Source organism: Zeus faber, assembly GCF_960531495.2.
Source record: "Zeus faber genome assembly, chromosome: 7".
Lineage (NCBI taxonomy): Eukaryota > Metazoa > Chordata > Actinopteri > Zeiformes > Zeidae > Zeus > Zeus faber.
In genome coordinates, this window is record NC_137203.1 from 20,714,855 (window position 1) to 20,740,951 (window position 26,097).

Below are 26,097 nucleotides of genomic sequence, written 5' to 3' on the forward strand. Positions count from 1 at the left end.
GTGTGGCACACCCAGTAGGCGTAGCCCTTCACCCCCTCCGTCTGTGCACCGAGTTTACGGTGAAAAAGAGAAAGAAAAAAAAAAATATATATATATATATATATATATGGAGGGGTAGAGATAACAGACAAAACGGAGACGCCAAAAAAGTCCTTAATACCCTTTTGTCAAAAGCGGTCCGTATTACACACTCGTTAATTCAATTTTAAAGCAATGGCAGTTCCACCTTCCCTAATTGGATAAACAAATGCGGAAAAATGTAAATACTGTCGTTGTGGAAGGGAAAAAGTGGGGTGGTAATAGAGGTTGTAGCTTGTCTCACGTGTGTGCTGAGCTCCGTGGTATGTCGGAACAGATCCATGGTGTCGTAGCTTCCCACGGTCTCTGCGATCAAGGCCTAGCGGGACGAGAGGGGGAGGGTGGGAACAACTGGACATTAAGGAAGGCAGCGGCAACTACAGCAGCTTCAGAGATAGAATACAACAAGCTACTAAAGACAAAAACAGATTCAATTTTACCAAACATGAGATTCCAGTACCTGTCCGATCCAGCAGTTGACGTAAAGTGGCTCCAAAGACTGGGCGATCTTGAAGGCCTTGTGTGAAAGCTAGGAAATCCAGAGAAGAAGAATTAACTAAGCGCATAAACCCACATACCGCCATATTTTCTTTCTTTAAATATAAAAATAAAAAATAAAAAAACATACCTCTATATTTTCCTTCTTAAAATACAGCACACCAAGGTTGGTCCAGGCGATGACATTCTGCAAAGGTAATTAAGTTAAAAGATCAAAAATGTAACGTTTTTTTTCCTAAAATGAGAATAATCCATCCACGTGGGTTATAAAAAAAGATTTCTCACGTTCGGCTCAACTTCCACCGACTTTATGAAGCTGTGCTGAGCCAGGGAGAAGTTCTCAAGACCTGGTATGGGGGGGGGGTGACAAGAAAATGAAATAAGAACTATTAGATTTGGCCTTGGCTGGAAAAACATGAGATCACAGACACCTTTTGCAAGACTGAGTTGCCTCCACTCACCGCTGCTCATAGCGATCACACCCAGAGCGTTCCAGTAGCTGTGGTTCCCGCTGTCCATCATGACAGCCTTTTTCACACACTGAGAGCAGACAGTGTAGTATGATTAAAACATAAAAATAAATGAGGCTTTGTGCTTCGTTATCTTGCATTTTTGAAGTGGTCCTCCATCAGATCCTTTTGTTAAAAAAAAAAAAATCCTAAAATGAATACTTTTTTTTTTCGTCTGCACTTTATAAGACAAAGTCATTCAATATGTTTGCATTAAGCATGTGCTCCTTTATACGCTGTCTCCATTATTGGTGGCGGGGTCCGCCTCTCCTGGTGATAATGCAGTGATGATGAAGATGAAAGTGGATAGGCCACTTTAAAGGACAAACACTACATGGGGTGTACAAGGTACCTGCTGGGACTTCTCCAGGAGCAGGGATTGGGAGCTCTGATCTCCCTCCGCAGGACTGGGGAGTCTGGCCTGGCGCTGGTAGTTGATTCCCAAGTCGTACCAGAGGCTGGGGGCGCCAGGCATCAGCTTCAGAGCACGGCCGTAGCACCTGCAGAGCAACCGCAGAGTCACTTCCTGCCCGGACACAGAGCCCTATTTGATAAGATTTGTGGGCTGTACCTCTCCCCAACTTTCAGCATCTGGGCCTGTGTGAGGACGTGACTCTGGGTGGTGGGGTCCGAACCGGCCAGCAGGCCCGGCACCAGAACCCGGGCTCTGTTGGGAGACACGTTGCCGACCGCTGTGCAGGCGTCGCCCAGCAACTTCCACAAGCAAGACAGGTCTGGGCGCAGCTCCACCGCCCTGAAAAGGATAGGGGGAAAGGTAAATGGATGGATGGATGGATGGATGGATGGATAAAACAGGGTGATGACAAAACTTTTTATCATATTCACATTTGATGGAAAACAAACAGTTTGCCTGTACCTGAACAGGTTTTGTATGGCCTGTTGAATGAGGTCTATGGCCCCTCCGTCTCTGTAGTCTTCCATCAGACTTTTGGCGAGGGACAGCAGACACTCTCCTAGGCCTTTAGAAAACAATTGTGATAAGTGGTATATTCTGTATTTCGTGACCCGTATCGTACTGTGAGAATGTAGGAAACATCCACACACCGTACCTTTCAGAGCGGGGACGTAGTCCCTTCTGGCAGTGATCTGTAGGTACTCGGAGGCGGCCTCTTTGAATTTTCCCAGGGTCTGCTTGATAGCCGCAGTCTGGTACACGCTGTAGACTGAGGAGGGCTGCAGCTGGTGGGCCTTACCGAAGGCCTTCAGGGCAGCCGTGAAGCTCCGTCGGTTCAGGTAGGCCTCGCCCAAACATTCCCAGCACACCCAGTCCTCAGGGTCTGCCCTGAGAGCTGCCTGAAGACTGGGGGGGAAAAAAAGGAAAAGAAACTGGTTCTTGAGCCTTAAAATGCTTTGAAAAATCAGATGGCAAATGATAGCAGGACGATATATATCCAAGAACATCAACGTGTTTTTTTGGGGTTGCTTACTCAGCGACGGCCTGGGGATGTTGTCCGACCTTCAGGTGGTAGAGGCCGCGTCTCATCCAGGCCCACTTGGCTGAGCCCGGAGTGGCTTTTTCTATCACTGACTGAAGGACTGCCAGGGCAGTGTCCTACGGTGTGCAGAAGAGGAGAGAGGAAGGAGGAAAATTAAGGTAAGAAAATAGAAATAAAACAGCCGAGCACATCCTTGACAGCTTTGACTATCATGGCTGTAAATACAGATGAAATGATTCCATTATTGGTTTTGGATACTTTTAAGTACGGGTATAGAAATGTTTTCCCATTGCAAAGGTGAAATATCAAGAGCCATATACAGTATGTGTCTTTATGTATGACATATATATGTGACACAGGTAAGTCAGCACCCGGTCCTCCAGTTTGGGGGTTGGGCGTGGGGTTAACAACCTCACCCCGTAAAAAAAAGCATGTTACGGAAACGACGAGAAGAAGCCATGCTGGTGAGGAGCAAATGGTGGGGGCTCGTCGCCCAATGTTCCAGAAGGAACGGGAGGAACTAACTAACTAACCTAGTATATATGTTAAAGAGCAACCAGATTTTCTGCATGTTACCATGGAAAAATGTGATTACACTGTATGTAAATGATTATGTTCTAGTGCAGTTATCCTCAGAAACCCCCTCAACCAAACCTGATTATATCAGAGATCTCCATATGAACCAATATTTGAAGATAAGGAAACGTACACCTCAAATCGCCCAAGGCATTCTGAACCCTGCGATCTCTGGCGCCCCCTTGTGGAGGTCGGGCACCCCAGGCTGGGAATACGTTTTCTCGTAAACCCAAACTAGCTAAGTATAAACTTTCTCGTAAAAGGTTTATGGATGGCATTCTGTGTTGCCCAATACTTAAGGCCATTTGGCTGCAGGTATTTTCTCCTGGGCTGAAGTAGTGCGAGTAAAGCTCACCATATCGCCCTGCTCCATGCTGAGGTCCACGGAGGCGGCTCCAGATTCTGCATCGCTGCTGTCCAGCGCGAAGGCCTTCTTGTAGCAGCCTCGTGCACGGCCCTGGTCCTTGGCCACCTCCCGGTAGTAGTGGCCCAGGTAGCGGAACACACAGCCCAGGTGGGGATCCAGCTTGGCAGCCTGATAAAACAAGAATACAACTCAGTAACTAGGCTCTAGAGAGAAAAGGTTCTTTAAGGTTTTGTCATTGGGTGGTATTTGTGGAAGAATGGTAGCCTTCGACCATCCACAGGACAGGTGTGACAAACCATTTGATGTCACACCTATCACACCTACCTTCAGTAAATGCGTATGGGCCTTGCTCCTGTCACACCTCGTCTCCTCTCCCATGTCCCAGTAGAGTTTCCCCAGCAGGAAGTAGTATTCCCCACAGTCTGGGCGCTGGGCCGCCGCTTCTAGGAAACTACAGCAAGTGGAACGTCACAAAGAAGGTCAGCGCTGATGAATGTCTGGTTTTGAGAACAAGGACACCCTGTCTGATTTTAGTGATTCTAGTGTGTGTGTGTGTGTGTGTGTGTGTGTGTGGGTGTGTGTGTGTGTGTTTTTTTGAAAGCCTGACACACAGACAGAGACTAAAGGCCAGAAACGACAGGGACCTTCAAAATCATCCAATTTAGAAAAATGTCAAGACATGGGGGAGAAGTCTCTTTTCCGCAAAGTTTGAAAATGTGCGTGGTTTCACGGTCAACCCAACTCCAGTCAATCAACGCAGGGCGGCCTTGTTTTGTTTTTTCTCTTACATCTTTTTAATCAGAGACGAGAGCGTAAATCGTAAACCCTGCACGCTTTGTGATGATTTGACCAGAAGACGGCCCTCAGCCGTCTGTAATGTCGATTTGATCTCGTGTAAATAAAGACTGATATTATGATCAGGATTGATGCGTTTCTTTAGAGTAGACTCATATATTTCAGTTTACAGCTCAAAAACAGCTTTTTTTAATACTCTGTCACAGAAAATCACTGAATCACTCCTTCAAAAAGAATGCACGCATCATGAATCAGTTTTCTAAGTCAAGAAAAATACTACAAAAGTCTTTCAAAATACAGAACATTTGAACAGGGATGTAGCCTAGAAATTAAAAAATACAATAAATGCAACTTATATGACTCGTATGTAATCACCCATTGCAGAAATACCAATTCAGGCGTCAGTGTCCTAATACAGTACACTGAGGTGTACTGACGACCCTACCTCTGCTCAGCCTGTGGGTGCTGTCCCTGCGCTGCCTGTCCCAGACCTCTCAGCGCCAAGCCCTGGTCCAGGCCAGGGTGAGACGCCAGCAGCTCCGAGGAAACCTGCACAGGAGTTAATGAGTGTGATGGACATTGACCATCTGCTTTGCTGCTTTCTAACTTTTACTGCAAATAAAGAAATGTAAGCCTTTTCTCAGCTGCAGTATATAAGCAACTACTTCCAACAACTGCTTGTCCCGGTTGTCTGTCTTATATGATATGGATCTTATTGGAGGTCAGACATTTACAAGCAAACTACTGTCGAGCACTTCACCTGGAGGGCTTGTTTGACCTGTCCTCTGTTTAGGTAGGCTCGTCCTTTGAAGGCTGTGAGTGTCGGCTCCTTTTCAGCATGTGGGATCTGAGGAAAACCAGGAAAGGAACAAACCGAATAAATGAATATTGTGGTGATTATGAATATTCCAATGCTGTCACCATGAATATTTTCACCACCAAAGCCCATCTCATTATACTGAACAGAATATCTCAGATCTCATAATGCAAAAAACAGCCGAAAAGAACAGCACAGACGAGCGGTGTGTGCGCTTATAGGCTTTCACACTGTGTCTCACCTGTCGGAGCGTCTCCAGGGCCTGCTCTGCAGCGCTGGCCTCCCCACTCCGGACCTGGGCCTCCAGCTGCATCTTCAGCAGCTTGATTTTCTGTTCCTCGTCTCCAGAGCCACATACCGCCAGACCTGAGGTGAATCCGCCAGGCGCGCGCACGCGCGTGCGCGCACACACACACACACACACACACACACACACACACACACACACACACACACACACACACACACACACACACACACACACACACACTTCAGTAGCTCCTTTAGTGAATCTTCTTCTTGAAGAACACATTTAACACGTCGTGCCTGGGCAAAATACCTAACGGTTCAATTTAAAGGTATATTTTCCCTTGACAGGTGTACCATTCTGCCACGACCAACACAACAGCTGACGGATCAGTGGTGAAGGTTCGATGCCTCAATTAGTTGTTGGGATCCAATATGGCCTCACGTAGGGCTGTAGTGGTATGAATGTTTTCTGATCGTGGTGAAAAGCAACGTATCTGTGGTATTGTGGTTTACCGGCGGGGGGATGCATTACCATAACAGGACAAAATAGATAGACGCTTCCAAAAATGCACAGGGATAACATTTCGAAGAATAATTATAAATAAGGAATGATAAATATATTTTTATGTCCCGTTCATATTCACATTGAACAGCTGACTCCGATTTGACTGACAAAATTCTCAGTCGGCAACTGAAAAGTTTCTCCAGAAGTCCTTGAACATAGCAGCAGACAGTCAATGACGATAACTTAACGATGATTATTGTATTTATATTTATTATATCCTCCTGTAGCTTTCACCAGCAAAAATATATATAAATATATATAATAAATATATATATAATAAATAATAATATATAATATAATATAATAATAAATATATATATATATAAAATTTGCGGTGGTGACGGTAATGAGCTCAATATTAATATTGCTGTAATACAGTTATCTTCACAGCCCGAACCTCACCTTGAGCACAGGAGGCTGTGCTGTCAGTGTATCTGTGCAGTCTGAGCTGCGCCTGAGCCAGGCTGCACCATCCGACGCTGGAGGCCGTTTTCTTCAACCCTGATGCAATAGAGGAATGTGAGTCACAGTTATGCAGCATTGACACAGCCGGGCCCATCGACCATTTCAGGGGGAACAGGTTCAAAGGGTTTTGTGGTAAAACTTAAAAGCTTGGTTCTTCTTCGCCCGATATTTCAATATACGAAAAAGATGACATAAACTCGCCTGGTGCCAGTTGTATAATGGCATCTTCATATTTGCCCTCCAGCAGAGCTTTGGTGCCCAGACCCACTTGGGCCAAACCGTTACTCGGGGACAGTTCCAGGAGTCTTGAGAAACAGCTGCCCGCCTCCTCACTTTGGACGTCTGAAAATCAAAATGGAGCATGGGTTAAAAAATGTGCTTCTTGTAGAAGAACACTAGAGGGCTTTATGATGCGGGAAGCTGCGTTACCTGCTTTCAGATGGTGCAAGCACAGGGCTTCTAAGGGGAAGCTGTGAGTCGGGTAGAGGGACAGCATGGACTCACACGCTGCTTTCAATTCGGCCTCTTCTTGCGGACGCTATGGAAAGAATCACAAATCGTCATTCGACTCAAAATACTGTGAAGAGTGGGAGATGACTTTACTATAAATATGACAAATTCTGAGTGTGTATCCATCAGTTGGGTTGAGGCAAATTAACCATCTTCATGCTTTTTTTTTTTCATATTCCAATGTCAGTAAATGGGTTTCCTTTATTAGGTATATGTGTATTCAACATAATCATAGGCTTATACCATGCTACATTTAACTATGTGACAATAAATTAATAAAATGAAAATTTGATCGCCAAGTAAAATGTCAGGCTTACTTTAGAAAGACACTTAATGTAGTCTGCTGAGAGCTTCCTGTGTCCTTCTCCTGGTATGGGCTTGGTGAGGGCCATGGCCTCTTCAAAAACTGTGATCAGCTGTTATGACAGGAAACACTCACTTCATTATGATGACCATCATTAGAATTGTTCTAAAATTTTCTGAACTACATTCCCTATTTGGTAAATGGGGAATAGTTCAGACATTCATCAATGGAAATAAAAGATTCATACCATATAAGTATCGGTCCAAATATAAGAATTTAAGCATTTAAGCATAATTTAAACAATTTAAGTTTAATTTCAAAATGACATGCTACAGAGTCCTATTGTGTAGTGGAAATTGTACATGATGTTAAGATGTGTGGAGTGGCACATTTGTATGCAATGGCATACAAATACTCTGTGTTGTATGCCCAGGATGCTGACAGCTTGAATAAAAAATTAAATAAAAAAATAATAAATACATAAATAGGTAAATAAATAAATGGATAATGACATGGGAAATCCTTCCTTGTGCGGTAGGAGAATCTTACGTCTTGTCCTGTGTTATTGTCTGGCAGGACTACATCAGTACAGTCGGAGAGGAAGCCGCTCATCTTCTGCCAGATCTGTGACAGCTCAGTCTGGTCGACAGCATCTTCCTCCTCCTTCAACTTGATGAGCTGCAACCAAACCTTGGCCAACTAAACACACAGGGAACACAAATGTAAACATCTCAAAAAAAGTTTTTTTCATTATCATCTTTTATTATTAAATCTTGAACACGCAGCCAACTAGCCTCATACCTTTAAATGCTCTTTGTCAGAGTGATAAATATCTGACAACTTTCTGATCACTTCATAACATTTGGTTTTGTCAGAGCTGTGAATAAGGAATACAGAAGTTAATATAGCACAATACTGCACAATATAGCATAATAGCATAATAATGAACACATTTTCTGTTTTGTTTTTGGCTGGTGAACATCTCAGTAGTGAATGCTGACAACGTTTTTTGGTGAACTACAAACCTCTATTACATTCGGAGAAACATTATCACACACAACCCCCCACCCAGAAGAAAAAATAATGAGAAAAAAATAAGATCAACAACACACATTGAGGCCAATATCCACACATTTCCAAGGAAACACCCACCTTGCATGAAGCTCAATGAGCTTGTGGTAGACATCAGGGAGTTCCATTTTGAAATCCCACTGGTCTGTCTTCTCATAGAGATTACCTAAACCCTGCAAAACAACGGTTGATTAATGTCCATACCAGAATCACTAAATCCAGGGAAATCCAAGACCTAGAGGCACAGCTGGACGTGACCTGTACCAACATTTTTGTCCAATAATTAGTCTACACAGACATTGTGGTATTTACCACCGTACATACATTGAAGAGATTTGATAAAGGAAGGTGTCCCAAAACGCATCGTTGGATTGTGGTACCTGTATGAGCAGATCTCATCGATATTTCTGAGTATCTTGCCGCCTTACCTGCCATGCCAGCAGCTGCTCCGGCTCCAGCTCCACAGCCTTCCTATAGGCAGTCTGAGCCTGGTCCGGCTGCTCCAGCTCGGCTGCCGCCAAACCGATGAAAACCCAGGCATTGTAGTTGCCCTTCTCAAGTTTCAGAACAGCCTAAATTAAGTATTTGGAGCAGTCAAAAAATGGAAAAAAAAACAAAAAAACATTTAGTCCACCAGATGTCTTAAAAATATATATATATATATTCTGTCTGCACAATAATTCTAAAGTCTCGGATGTGGTGTTGTTAACCAGGCACCTACCTTGCAGTGTTTTAAAGCCTCTTTGAATTCCTTGTTTTTAATGGCCTCTCTGGCACCTTTCAGAGCGGCTTTGACTTCTTTGCACGACATCCCGAAGTGGCCTGAGAGGAATAAAGCATCTCGAATAACAACAAAATCAAACTGGCGTTAATTAAGCTGGGGCGCTGCAGTGCATAGCAGATAAGGGCATAGATATTTTGACAAGCAAAACAAACGACAGCTACTACAGCGGCAAAGAGAACTAGCTATTCTTAGCTAGCTCTAGTCTTAGCTCAACATAAAGTCAAGACACTTGCGTAGGTATAGCATCGATCGAAGTTGTTGGTGTAGGTTGCGAGTGACTGTTAGTTACCAGGGCGCCAAGCTGGACAGACGTGGGGGGCAACTCTGTTGTCATTTGGTTGAATGACCCGGAAAGGGTCTGCGTACGAATTTCCAAAATAAAAGCTCGGCTGGGTGCGGTCGGCCGCTTTTTCAATTGCTATAAATGGCGCCCTCTCGTGTGAGACAGCCGTTACTGCCACGAGTGTCACTGGGCGGATGGGTGGACGGATGGATAAAATAATGGCATCATCTCCCGATACGATTACATAAGCCGGCACGGTTGCCCAGTGGTTAGCGCTGTCCCAGGTCCTCTATGTGGGGAGGGTTGTTAAAACCCCCGTTGGTGCCTCCGACCAAGGCGCTGGCGATGGAGCTGGGGTTGGTCCCTGGGCGCCGCACTGCAGGAGCCCACTGCTCCCAGGTGTAGGACGGACCAAATTCAGAGAGTTCATTTTCCCCAGGGACTGATAATGTATAACGACATACTTATAGATAATATAATCTGATAGAAATAGATGAATCTGATGATATATTATCCGTCTTCTAGCTCCTGTTCACATTTTCAATAGTAACGACACAATTTCACCAGGAATTGTCCAATCTCCTCTTTATTATTCAGCCCGACCCAAAGAGCCTCACAATACACGTTCACTTTTTATTCTTTGGTGCGTTCGAATCAGATCCAGTCTAATTCACCTTGACATCCACACAGACGCAAGCACACATTATGCATACAGATAATATAAATAAAATACATACATGACTCAGATAATGGACTCAGTGTGCCTACCCGAGACACACATTATGGGAACAAAACATCTGAACCATGATAGAAAAGGGACAATGCTGGTCATAAAAGTGTGTTTAATTAAAATACTGTGGGCTGTTGAGCCAGTCGTCGATCGCCCTCTCGTTGCTTGTCACATCTTTTTGCCAGTCCACGTGCCATCGTAAGGCGGCGATGACCTGGCTGTAGTTCCTTCCCAGGCTCTGACGCCAGACTACAAACTGCTGTTTGTTGTACAGGCGGACGGCCTTGGACACGCTGGGATAGTCCACGATGCTGCGTAGCCGCTCGTCCAGGTCTGCTCTCACACCTGGGAATTTCCGTACGACATCGTGAAGTTCCTCCTTGTCCACTGTGAGATCTGCACGTTAAGAGGGGACGTATGAAAAGGGTCTCGTCAGAATTAAGTTGAAACCTTTCTAAACCTCCCTTCAGATTAAAAACCAAATCCCCCCCCCCCTGCATGAAGACAGGGAACGTACCAAAAAGCTGTGGAGGGATACTCAGACCGTCCGCATATGCAATGTACTTCCAGCGCCCTGTTCTCAGCATGTAGGTGGAGGCATTGGCGTTACAGCCGTGATATTCGCTCAGCACCCAGTCAGGGCGGAGCTTCTGGCTCCGAGCGCCCGATCTGGAGATCAGGGGTAGGAGGGAGTGACCGCTGAGACCCCCCGGTGCTGGAATCCCCGCAAGCTCTGAAACATTTGGTAAAAATAAGGTAAAAATCTGCACAATATACAGCATATGAGATAAAACAATTCTGCTGCTATTATTTTAGTGCAACTGTAAGAGGGAACTCTAACCGTCTGGAGTCTGAACATCTGAAATGTGAGGTACTGTATAGCCACTAGTGACGCGTGACTCCAACCATTTGTTCGTAGTGAACAAATCTTCAAATGAGTCGGGCGTTGGGGGTCGCTCTGCTAGAAGTGTAATTCTTTAACTTGGTTTCCGACTTGGTCGCTGCAGCCAGGCGCACGGACTCGGACAAATAGCCTCACAAACTGAAAATATTTACCGGGGACTAAATGAATGTGGGAAAAAAAAACCATTTTCTGATTCAAGCCCCAAATTACTTTGAGAGAATGAGGCTAAAAGATTTGTAAGATCCACACTTTGCATTCTTCCGCCTTAATTAATCATTTTGACAGAATGAATGGATTTTTTTTTTATCCAACAGAAGTCAACCGACTCTTTGAACAAAATCAAATGACTCCTTTTACCCAGTCACTTGTCAGGAACCAAATCTTAAAAAAAAAAAAAAAAAAAAAAGAGTCAAAACTTTTGTCTGACCTATAAATAATATTTGTATTTTACGGGCGGACGTCCCTATACCTCAGGGGTAGGCTCTACATTCAAGAATTCCCACACGATATTTCCGATAAATCCATGACTTCTTCTTAATCAAACAGTGAGCGTTTATTTATGATAACAGAGTTCTATAAAATGGTAAAAAGGTTGAGGGGGGAGTCATTTAATTAAGGTCAAAACAGAAACACACACCTGGGAAATAAAATGGTGGCTGCTATGGGAAGAGGAGGATCTTCACTGAGAGGGATTGGATCTGATGGCGCTTTAATGTGCAACTAACCTATTTTAATCAGAATAGAAAGGAAAGAATCGCATTACAATTCATTTTGTTTTTATGGCTGAAAGAATGACTAATCCACTGTCTATTATTATTATTATAATTGTTAATATTATCATTATTATTATTGTATCCATCCTTACCCAGTACAGTAGGATAGAGGTCGACCAGAGACACCGGCTGGTCCAGCTGCAGACCAGACGCCAGCCTGGGACCCGTGATGAGAAGGGGAACGTGGGAACTGCCCTCAAACATGGACATTTTGTAGTACTGCCGGTGCTCCATGGCGAGATCCCCGTGGTCGGCCGTGAAGATCACCACCGTGTTATTCAGCAGCCCGGTCGTTCTCAGTGCCGAAATCACCTGGCCTGTGAAAAAAAGAAAAAGAAAAAGAGTTTTTAAAAAAGAGAGCGACGGGAAGACAGAGACAGCAGACTGAGATGCTGAAACTGGCAACCTCACCCAGCATGGCGTCCGCCTCGGCGCACATGGCGTAGTAAAAGGCCCTGATGTTTCTTATTTCCCCCTGGGTGAAGTCGCCGCTGCAGTTCTTGGTGAAGGTGGAGTAGGAGTCGACCGGGTGCATGGAGGACACGGGCAGCCATTTCGGAATGGAGATGAGAGCCGAGGCCACCTGCGGGCGTCGACAGGAGTATCAGGCATTGGAGAGCGAGTCCTGACACCCTCTTCTCCCTGCAACGCACTTAAATAACACTGTTATAACACTGTAGAATCTGTGATAACTCAGCAAGTACATAGCAATCATTTATAACTGATGCCCTAGATGTATATAGCCAAGACAATAATTTATCGTGTGCATAGAATTGCATTTTGTATATTCTGTATATTTTTTATATATTTGAAAATTTCAGTTTATTTTTGGCTATTTATGTATATGTATGTACATTATGTATATTTGGCCATTTTATAAATAATATTTTATAATTTTTATTTTGTTTTCTATTTTTCAGACAGTTAACCTTTTTGTTATGCTTCAATTGTCTCCCGAGAAATGTACCAATCCTCACCGTAATAACATTTACATTTACATTTACATTTAGTCATTTAGCAGACGCTTTTATCCAAAGCGACTAAATTCCTCATATATGTAAATGTACTTGTGATGGCAGAGTAAACTCTTTCTGAGTCGTTCTGACTGATTCTCTCGGGAAGGCGGGTAAAAGAGACCATCCGTACCTTCTTCAGCCAGTAGGGGGAGGTGCGGAACGTGGACCCGCCGGCGGTCGGACCCAGGGAGTCAGTCCTGTAGGTGTGCGGCAGGTTGAGGCCGAGGTAGAGCGCGAAGGGCCGGGACGGGGAGGAGGAGGCGGCCCGGCGCTGGATCCACCAGGCGGCGCGGTCCGTGGCCTCCCAGTCCTTCGTCATGACCCGCACCGTGGACGCGTCCCCCACGAGCTGCGTGACGGGCCGTCCCTCCTGGCTCAGCAGGAGCCCGGAGTCACGGGTCCAGGCCTCCACTCGGTTACTACGGAACAAATATTTTATGTCACATATTTAAATTGATATTTTTAGGTGCAATGTTGAAAAAAATGCCTCTTTGCATTTTAGTCCATATCCTCATTTGTTTTTATATATCTACATATTTTTTATTGTCACGTCTACATTTTTCCATTTCTATTTCAGTTTAGCTTCACTAATCTGTGTGTATATATATATATATATATATATATATATATATATATATATATATATATATATATATATAACAGAAATGCTCTCATCTTTAATTTAGACTATCTTCACTCATCATTAATTGATTTTCACTGCAAATTCACATTTTTCTGTTTTTCTGGGTTTTTTTTTGGTAATATCTTTCTGTTTTACACTTGCTTTGGCAATGAAAACCTGTTTCCCATGTCAGTAAATCCTTTTGCAACTGAACTAAACTAAAAAAGGAAAAAAAAAAAAAAAAAACCCAGCATGTAAACATAGAGGGGTCATAGAGGATGGAATCAATTGTAAATGACCACATCATAATCCAAAAGCAGGGGTTGAAAATGCCATCACAAAGCGCGCTGGGTTCGTACCTGACGGAGTGGCTCCCTGAGGTGAAGTCCAGCTTGCCCATCCTCTCCGTCTGGTAGCCGCTCTTCTCCAGCGCATCCATCCACGTCGTGGCGTTGGCGTCCAGACACTTGTAGTTGTTCCACGACTGAGTCAGGTGAACAAAGCGGCCACTCCACAGGGCTAGCAAAATGAGGCAAATATTTATAAAAGAACGAAAGATCACGTAACATCCTGAATGACCTTGCAAGGTCTTTCCGAACCACGATCTGTCTGTTGGGCAAAGTACAAGTTTGAATGAGGAATTTGTCTTGGTAAGAGTTGTAAGTAGCACGCAAAAATCATGCTTTACCAGACTGAACTGACTAAAGCGATAGTCACAGAATATACAAAACGTGCTCAGTGCACCGGATAAAGATGAATGACAAGTTAATGTCAATAATATATTTGATATATTGCGGGGTTTGCATTCATGTTATCTTTGAAGTATTACAGTATTTTCATTTTTTTTTGAAAGGCCACTGCAAACCCGCTCAATTCACCAGATGCATGCCAAGGCACCAAAAAAAAAAAAACGACGTCGTTTCTGAACTCGGGGAAAGGGCCAGCGCGTCTCCCCCCCGCACCTGCTCTGGAGGGGCAGCAGATGGGGGAGTTGGTGTAGGCGCCGGTGAAGGTGGAGCCCAGCCCCCTCAGGTAGGTCACGAAAGGGAGGCGCACCGCTCTGCTGCCGGGGTCGAAGGTCAACCTACCATCCTGCATTGAACGGGAGCAACAAATGACACGCTTCTCAAACGCTGCTGGGGGGGAAAAAATAAAACAAAATGACGTAAAGACAAACCACGTCAACAGGCGAATGGGTGAATAGTTGAATTAAATGAGATACTTTTTTTTTTATAATTAATAACATCAAATCAAATCGTCAAACGGGCTGGAGGGATACGTACAAACGCGTCGGCCATCAGCATCACCACGTTGGGCCTGGAGGCGGCCGCCACACAGCCCTGACACAGTAGGAGCGCCAACACCTCGTACATCCCGGCAAGTTAAACTCCGCAAAAAGAAAAACAAAACGCTCCCAACAAGCGGACTTTTGTTGCCCCCCCCCCCCCCCCCCGCAGCTGCGAAAGCAGAAACCTGCTTCAAACCGCACGACACCGACATCAACACCGACACGGACACGGACACGGACACGGAGGTGAAAACTTCTGCTTTCGCTCGACCGTGGACCGCGGCGTGCTTTCACAATAAGAGTCCCCCGGTCGCAAGCGCAACGTTACGAGGCGGCAAACAGGTAAACGCCGCTCACGTCCCGCCGTCGGTCATTATATTTACACTTACGAAAATATGACTGGAAATGACTTCGTTTTGTAGTTGTTTTTTGGTTTTTTTTGTTGTTGGTCTTATATCAGTTTGTAAAATGTTTTGGGGTTTTTTGTTCCCCCCCCCCCCTAGCTACGTGACTTGACTATATCTACGTAATTAGTTTTAGATTCTCTCTTGATTAACCTGTTGTTTTTTTTTTTATTAAAAAAGAAACACAAATTAAAAGCTAAAACAAATTAATATCACGAGTAGAAGATACTAACTTAAATTCTATTGCATTTTTTTTCCTCGGGGAATGATTAAACCTAAATCAGATGCGGTTCAATATAAAATACGATTTTGCTCAACGATAGTAGAAACTGTGTTACGGAGGTTGACCGGTAGATGGCAGCACAATGCAGCACAATGCTTTCAGGCGGGTTTCCAGTATAGACCATTGTAATGACGTCCCATTGAACACAGGACATACAAAGAAAAAGGAACAAACAAATACTACGAATAATAATAATAATAATAATAATAATAATAATAATAATAATATACAAATATAATAATAATAATAACAACAACAACAACAACATATAAATATATATATACACATAATAATAATAATAATAATAATAATAATAATAATAATAATAATAATAATATACAAATATAATAATAATAATAATAACAACAACAACAACAACAACAACAAATTAAAAAAAAAAATATATATACACATAATAATAATAATAATAATTATAATAATAATGATAATAATAATATACAAATATAATAATAATAATAACAACAACAACAACAACAACAACATATAAATATATATATATATACATAATAATAATAATAATAATAATAATAATTATACAAATAAAAATAAATAATCATAATAATCATAAGCTACAAACTAACAGTGTAAAAGGGATGAGTTCACGCTGGTCTTCAACTCTTCAACAAGTTGATGGCTGATTTTAAAGCCTTGAAATCCACAGGGTGGCGTTTGGTTTGTATTCTGTGTGGCGATATCAGGGGCCATGTTTGGCTGCTTGATAAGTCGGGTTTTAAATCGAGTCGAGTTTATTTATACAGCCCCTGCTTGCAGTACAGTCTCAACTCACCCCGCATCCCACATGGACCTTAACCCCCAGCAAAGGCTATCCAAAGCCTATAATATTTTACACATATTTTGACATTTTAAGCCTAAAAACAAGGCATGGTGCACCCCTGACCCTAACCAGACATGCAACAGTGCATGTCTGTCTACACCCTAACCAGACATGCAACAGTGCATGTCTGTCTACACCCTAACCAGATATGCAACAGTGCATGTCTGTCTACACCCTAACCAGACATGCAACAGTGTACAGAGTCTACACCCTAACCAGACATACAACAGTGTACAGAGTCTACACCCCTAACCAGACATGCAACAGCGCATGTATGTCTACACCCTAACCAGACATGCAACAGCGCATGTATGTCTACACCCTAACCAGACATGCAACAGTGTACAGCGTCTACACCCCTAACCAGACATGCAACAGCGCATGTCTGTCTACACCCTAACCAGACATGCAACAGTGTACAGCGTCTACACCCCTAACCAGACATGCAACAGTGCATGTCTGTCTACACCCTAACCAGACATGCAACAGTGCATGTCTGTCTACACCCTAACCAGACATGCAACAGTGCATGTCTGTCTACACCCTAACCAGACATGCAACAGTGTACAGGATCTACACCCCTAACCAGACATGCAACAGCGCATGTCTGTCTACACCCTAACCAGACATGCAACAGTGCATGTCTGTCTACACCCTAACCAGACATGCAACAGCGCATGTCTGTCTACACCCTAACCAGACATGCAACAGTGCATGTCTGTCTACACCCTAACCAGACATGCAACAGCGCATGTCTGTCTACACCCTAACCAGACATGCAACAGTGTACAGCGTCTACACCCCTAACCAGACATGCAACAGTGCATGTCTGTCTACACCCTAACCAGACATGCAACAGTGCATGTCTGTCTACACCCTAACCAGACATGCAACTGTGTACAGGATCTACACCCCTAACCAGACATGCAACAGCGCATGTCTGTCTACACCCTAACCAGACATGCAACAGTGCATGTCTGTCTACACCCTAACCAGACATGCAACAGTGTACAGGATCTACACCCCTAACCAGACATGCAACAGCGCATGTCTGTCTACACCCTAACCAGACATGCAACAGTGCATGTCTGTCTACACCCTAACCAGACATGCAACAGTGTACAGCGTCTACACCCCTAACCAGACATGCAACAGTGTACAGCGTCTACACACCTAACAGACATGCAACAGTGCATGTCTGTCTACACCCTAACCAGACATGCAACAGTGCATGTCTGTCTACACCCTAACCAGACATGCAACAGCACACATCTATCTACATCCCTATGGCTGCAACATGATAGTGATTTTCGCCTGTGTTGATTTTCCGCCTATACATACACCTGTATGTCTATGTGCAGGCTCACCTAGACTATGCCTGCACTTTCACACAATTCATGTTCGGCATGGCTGATCCGCTCATTTCGAACAATGAACTACCAATGACGAACTCATATCAAGTTTGTTTTCACAAAACGGTTGCATTAAAAGAACATATTTGCTCGTCTTTTGCCCTTTGCGTGTCCATCAGCTGTTCCGCAAAGTTGCCACCCGGCTCGACGCGGTTCTCGTGACGCGAGACTCGCAAACGAATCGTTCGCAGCGAACGACCCAGGAGCAGAAGTCGGAGGAGGAGGAGGAGGAGGAGGAGGAGGAATCCCCCCCCTTTCCAGGGCGGCCAGGCTGCAATGGATGTGGATGTAGAGTCAGAGTGGGCAACATCACCCTCATTATATATAGTATTCTAATTATATGACAAGGGTTGCGTTACATTGAACTCGGCAACACGGGAGTCGGTTGAGCTGGTGCGGGGCGCGGCAGGTAAACAGGGATGTGGTCAGCATCAGGACCAGTCCGGAGTGGGTTGGAGACTCCAGCCCCGGTCACCGCGCTCCACGTCCCCGCGGCACAAGAGTGGCCTCCACACCTGCAGAGCTCCCCCCCCTCCCCTCCCTCGCCGGTATGTTACACCAGGGGGGGTGCGAGTCAGAAAACGCGACGACTCTTTTATAAACGAGTGAGTCGTCCTGAACCGAATCTGAAAAAAAAAAAACGAAAAAGAAGCGGAACCTCTCGCCGCTTCCCGGAGACGGAGACGGGCGGAGGGGACGGAAGGTGGGGGTGGGGGTGGGGGTGGTGGGGGGGGGGCAGGCGGTTGGAGCGCCGCGCATGCGCCGATGGGTTGTTTTTCCAACCCCACAAAAGCCGTCGCTTTTAAAGTGAGCCGAGCTGCCCCGGCTCCCTTGTCTTTGGACTGGAGACCGTGCTATGAGGATAACAGCATCCGCCGCTGTTGCTCGGCACGCACACCCCGATGAGCCGCCCGCGAACACAGCGCTGGTCAGAGACACTGATCAGTGTCTGAAAACTCTGTCGATCTTTTTGATGAGATAATTATTTTTCCTCGTTTTTTTTTTTTTTTTTTTTTTTCCTTTTTCTTTTCTTTTCTTTTCTTTTTCGTTTTTAATCTTTATTTCGAGCACTCTTTCCCCGTAGTCCTCCCCCCCCCCCCCGCCTCTCGCTCGGTTTCCACCATGGTGCTAGGAAAGGTGAAGAGCTTCACGGTGAGCTATGACTGTCTCAACGACAGCAACGTCCCCGTCTTCTCCAGCGGGGACTGCGTCTCAGGGAGGGTGGTCGTGGAGGTGACCGGGGAGATCCGCGTCAAGGCGCTCAAAATCCACGCCAAGGGGTTCGCCAAAGTTCGCTGGACCGAGTCGAGGAACGCCGGCTCCAACACTGCCTACACCCAGAACTACACGGAGGAGGTGGAATACCTGAACCACAGAGACATCCTGATCGGGCATGAGAGAGGTGAGCCGGAGCGTGGGGGGGCTGCTTTGCGTTTCAGCTGTGTGTTTCGGTTGTTTTTCAGTGTGCACGCCGTGGGTCAGGGTCATCGGACGGATGCTGCTGCCCTAACAGTCCATAATACAATAAATCCGCGTTGATTATAGAAGCGGTGTGTCTCGGTGAGGGGTTGGGTATGACAGGGGGCTGAGTGGCAGTCGAGCGTGGACGGGTTATACGTGTTGTGTTGTTATTTCAATATGGAGCACGGAATGCATCACGACCATAGGAGGGAAATGCATATAAATACACACATATCGAGCGCAAGGCGGTTATTGCGTGTGCTTTGCGACACTGGGACGTACCAAGTTGCGTCCTGAAGTTGTTTACCACCGAGCTTGCGGAACGAATGACAGCCGCGGCTTTGCACCAGCGCCTTGTTTCCTTTTCATTATTATTATTTTTTAAATAGAAAATAAAACAAAACATCGATTTCTCCCGCCGCCCCCGACGGCGGTCGGCGTGCCGAGGCGGTTTGCCAAACATCATCGCCGAGGGTGTTGTTTTTCTTTGTAGGTTTTCCTTAAGTTTCCACCCATTGTTCAAAGCGGTTCAATCCTGTTCACAAACTGGACCGAGGGGGGGGGGGGGGGGGGGGAGGTGGGGCGGGGCGACGACTGGCGCCGCGCTCCGGTTGGCTGAGGTGCTCGTGTGTCGCCCGGTGACGTCACGTCTCTTTGCAGGAAAGTGACAGAAGGCGCCCTGCAACTTTGCAACAAGTCCCTGCAGCAGTTGCACCGGGGGCCGTGACGGCGTCGCCCTGAAAATAAGTGCAGTGAAACGATAGAAGGGCAACTGTTAAGGCCGTGCAAGACTAAATAGGTAGAGCGATTGAGCATATATACATCGACATCAGGAAAAACAAGATACAAGTGAAAAATATAAGCAGAACATATAGGTGGGGTCTGTGTATGCATGCACACACAGATTCATATACTGTACATATATTTTAGAATATATATACATCATGCATATACTTTTTTTTCCGTTTGTTTTTGTCGCCAAGTCTAAGGCCCGTTCGCTGAGACTTTAGACGTTGTAATCCAAAGGCTCCCCTCAAATAAATGCACGGTGGAAAAATGATGGACAAGCGGTCATGATCAGAACCAGCGGCGATGTGCGCCTTTCGCAACGTAGGTCAGGGAAAATGTCTCCTTTTCACCAGTCGCGATTAAAAGGGTCGACGACGCGACTTGCCCGCACCCAGCTCGACACAGATCCGTCGATTTCTAATAGTCAAACCCTCCATCTCATTCATCGAACGTGCGTCATGAATGGGCAGATTGTCCCCGGTTGTCCGTGTTCGAAGTTGCACCGGTTTGGCCTGTAGGGGGCGCGTGTGTGCGTGTGCGTGTGTGTGTGTGTGTGTGTGTGTGTGTGTGTGTGTGTGTGTGTGTGTGTGTGTGTGTGTGTGTGTGTGTGTGTGTGTGTGTGTGTGTGTGTGTGCGTGTGTGTGTGTGTGCGTGCGTGCAGAGTGAATACGTGATGAGGCAGAGCGGCTAGGGAAGCTGCTCGCACCGGTTCGGGCCGGTCTCCTCCTGCTGGAGTCTGACTGACAGCTGAGGGTTGTTTACCACGGAGCGGAGCGGGAGGGGAGGGGCCGGCTGCTGAGCTGGCAGGAACACACACACACACACACTCTCACGCAGGGGTTCATCACGTTTTATAAGAACATTATTATGCAGATTTAAGATTATATATATTTAGAAAATCTGCAAAAAAAAAAAAAAAAGAAGATTACAGTATAGAATTCGAATTTCTTTTCCTTTTAGAAACCATTCCAGCTCCCCCAATCTCGCCCCTTTTATTGTTTCTTTTTTCTTTATTTTCTTACGTATTTTTTGGTTATATTTGTTTTGATTTGTTGTTAATGTTTTCTTTTTTACTGATTTCGATTGTTTTATATATATATTTTTTTTATTTCTCCATCTTCTTCGTTTTGCACAGCCCATTGGAGTTGCCCTTTTGAGATTTTGAATCTTAACAATAAAGAGTTATTGTATTTTGGAAATGGGGCGTGATCCCAACGCATTGCATTTGCATTATGTTAAGGCTCAATTTAGGAACATAATAGATGTGAAATACATTACCTATGATCATATCAGAATAATTTTATTTGACCTTGTACATTTTCATATACAAGGAATTGGTCTCCCTTCCTGGTGATGGCCAAATGTGTTTGCTAGTATTGTGTGTGTGTGGGTATAAATGTAAATATAGATGACATATTTCTGTACAGGATGAATAAATATCTGTAATGCAATAATACAGGCATGGATAACAATGGATGAGTTGGGTCCTCATTATGATGATGTAATTAATGAGTTATTACAATGTTATCACTGAATTATTACTCAGTTATTATAATATTATTACTGAGTTACTCAGTAATTATTATTGTAATAACAAGTTATTGCAATGTCAAGAATCTTATCCTCCCTTGTCTTTCAGATGATGACAACTCTGAGGAAGGACTCACCACTATCCATTCAGGAAGACATGAATATGCATTCAGCCTTGAGCTTCCACAAACGTGAGTATTTAGGAGAAAGTAAATACATTATATTAAGTCTATTTTACTGACGACGCAACCACTGTTAATTTCCGTGCAAATATTTGTAAGAGCCAAATCAACAAGTGGCAGCGGGAGCTCTGTGTGCGATAATACTTATATTCTGTAGAACACCGTCATGAATATACTGTAAAATGACCTTTTTCTTTCTTTTCTCTCTCTTTTTTTTTTTAACCCCTTGTGTCCCACAGACCTCTGGCTACCTCTTTCGAAGGGAAGCATGGCAGTGTGCGCTACTGGGTAAAGGCAGAACTCCACAGGCCATGGCTCTTACCCATGAAGACCAAGAAGGAATTCACCGTCTTTGAACACATCGACATCAACACTCCATTACTGCTGGTGAGCCCCCAGATTATTATTATCCGCAGCTAATGTATACAAATGAAGACAAAATAGATGGAAGACAAAAATTACCAACAAAAAACAAGCCAATTAATTTCCAGTCATATTACATTTGTGTCCAAATTGAGAACCCGGTGATGAATTGGAGAATGAAATGCCATATGACATCAGTGCTGTTCTGACCAACTTGGTGCCTTGATGCTGTTGGTCTTAAAAATATTTCGGGTGAAAAGATGAGGAGATGTTTTTCCAGTCATGTTTTACTGATCTTTCTATTTTTGCTTTTTTCCACTTGCTGCTTCAGTCACCACAGGCCGGCACAAAAGACAAGACGCTCTGCTGCTGGTTCTGTACCTCAGGTCCTATCTCCTTAAGTGCCAAAATCGAACGGAAGGGATATACCCCAGGTGAGAAGGAAAGACACTTTGAACACTTTGACGCTGTTCAACTCGGATGCGAAACGATCGAAAGTCCCGCAGAGTGACTTTGACTAAAGCCTATCCCTTTCTTTTCCCATTTTTTTCGCCGGCGCAGGGGAGTCGATCCAGATCTTTGCCGAGATCGAGAACTGCTCGTCCCGCATGGTGGTGCCAAAGGCGGCCATCTACCAGACTCAGACCTTCTATGCCAAAGGAAAGATGAAGGAGGTCAAGCAGCTCGTGGCCAACCTGCGTGGAGAATCCCTGTCTTCCGGGAAGACGGAGACCTGGAGCGGCAAGATGCTGAAAATTCCGCCCGTCTCCCCCTCCATTCTGGACTGCAGCATCATCAGAGTGGAGTACTCCCTCATGGTAAGCATAACCAAACCCCAAATGATGTATTTTCAACACAATTCACCCCTCTCTGTGCATAGATGATCAACACATAACACTCAGTGTACCAAACTTCATGAGTTTGGCGATACATTGTTGAGTTATTTGTGGTTGCGAAAGCACCAAGCACGGGTATCAGTGTGAAATTGATATTTTATAATCAGTTGACTCTTTATTCTCTGGGTAAATACAGCCCAATCATTTGAGCAACCTTGCAAAAAAAAAAGCGCCCCTGGGATCGTACCAGGTGTTCTGTCCAAAGACCGCTAAAGGGATTAGCTCAGGATATCTACAGGAACACCTGCCCGTGAGGCGCTCCTGACCTCTTTACCTTGTAAACCAACTGGCTCCGGCAGCCAGCCGCAAAGCGGGGGCCTGAGCTTCAGCTTACATAAGTGTGAGACGTCATATGATTGACCTATATATGACAAAACGCTGACATCACCTCATGAAGTGCCACCTCAGCTGCGGTGTAGCAATACCTTCCCAAACTGGCGACCCTGGTTTCTAGTCGATAAGGCACCTTTTACATACTTCCGTTTCTAGACCTCCCCAATCGCCCTAACGCGTCGTGGTTTTTGCCGTCCTCCCTCTTTCCCAGGTGTATGTCGACATTCCCGGGGCGATAAACCTGTCCCTCAACCTGCCCCTGGTCATCGGCACCATCCCCCTCCACCCCTTCGGCTCCCGCACCTCCAGCGTCAGCAGCCAGTGCAGCATGACCATGAGCTGGCTGGGGATGGCTCTGCCTGAGAGGCCTGAAGGTAGGCTTATAGCATAATCACTTATGGGCAGTTTGTCTTAACATGGGGTTCGGGGACCTCCTAGGGCAAGAGGTTCCAGGGGGTCGGCACCGTTTAGAGAATAAGCACTAGCACTGGAAAGTGTAAGAATAATGTAAGATATGTCAACAGTGTGTGTGTGCGTGTGTGTGTGTGTGTGTGTGTGTGTGTGTGTGTATGAAGTAGAACATATAATATATAGTATACCATATATAAGTGAAATATTGCAGTTGTCCTCAACATGCATCTTCCAGGGACCCCCAGGGCCCCTACAAGAGGGTCCAGGGGTCTGGAGAATGCACAACAATGGCCATATGGGTTCCGTGTTTTTTGGTTCTAGCGATTGGGGGTCAAGTTTCTAGTTCCAAGTTATGTCAGAGCTCATCGCTGGAAAACTTAAACAGCAACTGACCGGTCTCATCTCTCCTCAGCTCCTCCAAGCTATGCAGAGATTGTGACCGAAGAGCAGAGGCAGAGCAGCCTGGAGGCCCCCTCAGCCCGCGACGAGCTGGACGGACCCCTCTTCGCCTACATCCACGAGTTCCGCTTCCAGCCTCCCCCGCTTTATTCTGAGGTAGACACTCTTTCGCAAACCGTCTTCCGCCTAAAAGCGACGCCGCAAACGTCCTCCACCAACTCCGTCTAACCTTCCTCCGCCCCTTTTCCCCTTCTCCCTCCGCCAGGTTGACCCTAACCCAGACCAAGCCTCCTGCACAGAGGAACGCCGGCTGGACGCCTGTCCGTCACGCTGAGGGTCTGGCCCCGAGACATTTGGGGGGAAACCTTCCAAAAAGAAAAAAAAGAAAAAAAGCCGACAAAAGAAGACACGAACCACCCTTCAAAAGCCTCCACGGCTCAACTTTGTTTATTTATTTTCCCTCCAGCGACGGCGTCGTCCGTACTCGGGTCGTCGAGAGAAAAGAAAACAAGACACAAAGTGAACATCCGATCGACAGACAGACAGAACGAAAGAAAGACTTTGGACTCGGACGAGTAAAGCTCGTCGGGTCGGGACTTCATCTCTTGCTCCCCCTCCTCCCCCCCTCGGAGCGAGGAGGGACAGGAAGTCGGTCGTTTTGTGGTATGGCTTCCTTCCGCTCAGGTGAAGGATGGAACACACATGGAAACAGCCCCGGTGACGGTACTGAAGAAGAGGAGGAGGAGGAGTCACCGGGGCTCTGGCTGCCTTGCCCGTCTTCATCCCTTGGTTCTTGACACACACCCCGATGGCACATATGGACACAGCTCTTAAAACACACAAACACAGAAATAAAGTGCAGAACTGAACGTGTCTACAGCCGAGCAGAGTCAAGGATCCGGGTGCGGGACGAAGCGGCGGCGGCACTCACTTAACCATGGAGCAAAAGACTCGCTTTCTCATGCCTCATTTCGGGATTTTCGTTTTGCACATTTGTATTCGCTTGAGTTGTGTGGCTCCATCTGTAGGAAAGAAAAGAAAATCACTAATAGTTTGGTTTCGGCCGAGGGGGGGGAGGCGGCGGGGGGGGGGGGGGGGGGGGGGTGAAACGGAGAGAGAAGGCTGCAGGTTGAACTCCTCAGACTGCTTTGGTTTTCGCACAAAGCCGCAATGCAGAGAAACAGCGTGCACTGAATTAGTTAAGCTGTTGTTTTTTTGTTGTTTTTTTGTTTTTTTTTTTGTATTTCTTTTTTCCTCCGTGACTTTTTTCCTTCAATGACTTAAGAGAATGAGTGGGGGGGGGGACGACAAAAACTAAACTGTACTTTTCCACAACTTCAGCACACTGTCTCCACCCGGAAAGTCTTTGTAAGATATTGCGGCTTCAGCTCGATGTCCAAGCGTGGCTTTTGGTTTTTTTTTTTTTGTTAGTTTTTTTGTTTTCTTTATATTGCTGTTGCCCTGGATTTGGACATGGAGAGTTAAAGAAATGCAGTTGATTCTTAAATTCTACCGAAAAAAAACAAACAAAGCTAAAGTGTGTCTGTGTTTAACACAGGGTGGATATTGCAAGGTGGGATTCTACCCCTGATCTAAGGGCAACTGTGTGTGTGTGTTTGTGTGTGTGTGTGTGTGTGTGTGTGTGTGTGTGTGTGTGTGTGTGTGTGTGTGTGTGTGTGTGTGTGTGTGTGTGTGTGTGAAAATTAGTACTGTCTCAGGAGGGCTTCTTTGCTTGCCAAACGGCAAAGAGAAAAAGTTTTCTTTTAAATTGCACTGCCTAATTTTTCTTTTAAAAGTAAGACTACCGAAACAAAATGGAGACAGAGAAGCAGAGCAGCTTTCTGACACATTTTGACATTCCCCCTTTTGGTCCTACTGCACTTGCCCCCGATGTCATCTTAACGAAACTATACGATTCTCCAGACCAGTGAAGCCATAATGCTTGAATGAAAAAATAATAATAATGATAATAGTTACAACAAGTAAACCAGAGGACAGAGGAAACGATGTGATGATTTCTTGTTTTTTCTTATTTTTTTTCCTGCAATAAAGAAGCAAACCCAGCGTGGAGGCGGCGCTGGGGCCGTGGCTAAACCTCAGGTGCAACAGGCCAGAAC

General features: G+C 45.3%; 3 protein-coding genes across 3 annotated transcripts in view; 1 reads left to right on the plus strand and 2 right to left on the minus strand.

Annotated features, from left to right (window-relative positions):
- The window catches only part of skic3 (SKI3 subunit of superkiller complex), a 26,076-nt gene extending 16,707 nt beyond the window's left edge, over positions 1 to 9,369 (minus strand). Inside the window, exons 1-26 of the mRNA XM_080003863.1 lie at positions 9,335 to 9,369; positions 8,983 to 9,101; positions 8,690 to 8,833; positions 8,343 to 8,434; positions 7,992 to 8,067; positions 7,740 to 7,889; positions 7,204 to 7,302; positions 6,806 to 6,914; positions 6,578 to 6,718; positions 6,314 to 6,412; positions 5,339 to 5,463; positions 5,041 to 5,127; positions 4,726 to 4,829; positions 3,810 to 3,936; positions 3,474 to 3,653; positions 2,534 to 2,658; positions 2,156 to 2,406; positions 1,963 to 2,065; positions 1,657 to 1,839; positions 1,438 to 1,585; positions 1,038 to 1,116; positions 862 to 923; positions 707 to 763; positions 539 to 607; positions 323 to 397; positions 1 to 41 (exon numbers count right to left, since the gene is read on the minus strand). The exon at positions 1 to 41 is cut by the window's left edge and continues 101 nt beyond it. Coding sequence (XP_079859989.1) covers positions 1 to 41; positions 323 to 397; positions 539 to 607; positions 707 to 763; positions 862 to 923; positions 1,038 to 1,116; positions 1,438 to 1,585; positions 1,657 to 1,839; positions 1,963 to 2,065; positions 2,156 to 2,406; positions 2,534 to 2,658; positions 3,474 to 3,653; positions 3,810 to 3,936; positions 4,726 to 4,829; positions 5,041 to 5,127; positions 5,339 to 5,463; positions 6,314 to 6,412; positions 6,578 to 6,718; positions 6,806 to 6,914; positions 7,204 to 7,302; positions 7,740 to 7,889; positions 7,992 to 8,067; positions 8,343 to 8,434; positions 8,690 to 8,833; positions 8,983 to 9,072 — 2,816 coding nt within the window. The 5' untranslated portion in view covers positions 9,073 to 9,101; positions 9,335 to 9,369. The remainder of the gene's footprint in view (positions 42 to 322; positions 398 to 538; positions 608 to 706; positions 764 to 861; positions 924 to 1,037; positions 1,117 to 1,437; positions 1,586 to 1,656; positions 1,840 to 1,962; positions 2,066 to 2,155; positions 2,407 to 2,533; positions 2,659 to 3,473; positions 3,654 to 3,809; positions 3,937 to 4,725; positions 4,830 to 5,040; positions 5,128 to 5,338; positions 5,464 to 6,313; positions 6,413 to 6,577; positions 6,719 to 6,805; positions 6,915 to 7,203; positions 7,303 to 7,739; positions 7,890 to 7,991; positions 8,068 to 8,342; positions 8,435 to 8,689; positions 8,834 to 8,982; positions 9,102 to 9,334) is intronic.
- Positions 9,370 to 9,913: 544 nt separating this feature from the next.
- Positions 9,914 to 14,799, minus strand: arsk (arylsulfatase family, member K). The gene is made up of 8 exons (XM_080003164.1): positions 14,657 to 14,799; positions 14,336 to 14,465; positions 13,733 to 13,892; positions 12,882 to 13,170; positions 12,147 to 12,318; positions 11,828 to 12,052; positions 10,576 to 10,791; positions 9,914 to 10,454 (listed from the first exon to the last, which is right to left on the minus strand). The coding sequence occupies exons 1-8, from the start codon at positions 14,744 to 14,746 to the stop codon at positions 10,171 to 10,173; spliced, it is 1,566 nt and encodes a 521-aa protein (XP_079859290.1). The 5' UTR covers positions 14,747 to 14,799; the 3' UTR covers positions 9,914 to 10,170.
- Positions 14,800 to 18,445: 3,646 nt separating this feature from the next.
- On the plus strand, positions 18,446 to 25,038 carry arrdc3a (arrestin domain containing 3a). Its single transcript, XM_080003622.1, has 8 exons — positions 18,446 to 19,018; positions 21,506 to 21,587; positions 21,818 to 21,965; positions 22,273 to 22,375; positions 22,503 to 22,759; positions 23,382 to 23,544; positions 23,994 to 24,136; positions 24,246 to 25,038. Exons 1-8 carry the CDS (start codon positions 18,739 to 18,741, stop codon positions 24,312 to 24,314), a joined length of 1,245 nt encoding a protein of 414 aa, XP_079859748.1. The 5' UTR covers positions 18,446 to 18,738; the 3' UTR covers positions 24,315 to 25,038.
- The last annotated feature ends 1,059 nt before the right edge of the window (positions 25,039 to 26,097 follow it).

What these genes read in the sequence shown, in the direction of transcription:
- arrdc3a (XM_080003622.1), top strand. Translation starts at nt 18,739, where the DNA reads ATGGTGCTAGGAAAGGTGAAGAGCTTCACGGTGAGCTATGACTGTCTC. An exon ending in GAGTGGAGTACTCCCTCATG is followed by an intron (nt 22,760 to 23,381) that starts GTAAGCATAACC and finishes CCTCTTTCCCAG; the next exon opens with GTGTATGTCGACATTCCCGG. An exon ending in TCTGCCTGAGAGGCCTGAAG is followed by an intron (nt 23,545 to 23,993) that starts GTAGGCTTATAG and finishes ATCTCTCCTCAG; the next exon opens with CTCCTCCAAGCTATGCAGAG.
- arsk (XM_080003164.1), bottom strand. Translation starts at nt 14,746, where the DNA reads ATGTACGAGGTGTTGGCGCTCCTACTGTGTCAGGGCTGTGTGGCGGCC. An exon ending in CCCCCTACTGGCTGAAGAAG is followed by an intron (nt 12,319 to 12,881) that starts GTACGGATGGTC and finishes CGACGCCCGCAG; the next exon opens with GTGGCCTCGGCTCTCATCTC. An exon ending in CGAGGCGGACGCCATGCTGG is followed by an intron (nt 12,053 to 12,146) that starts GTGAGGTTGCCA and finishes TTTTTTTCACAG; the next exon opens with GCCAGGTGATTTCGGCACTG.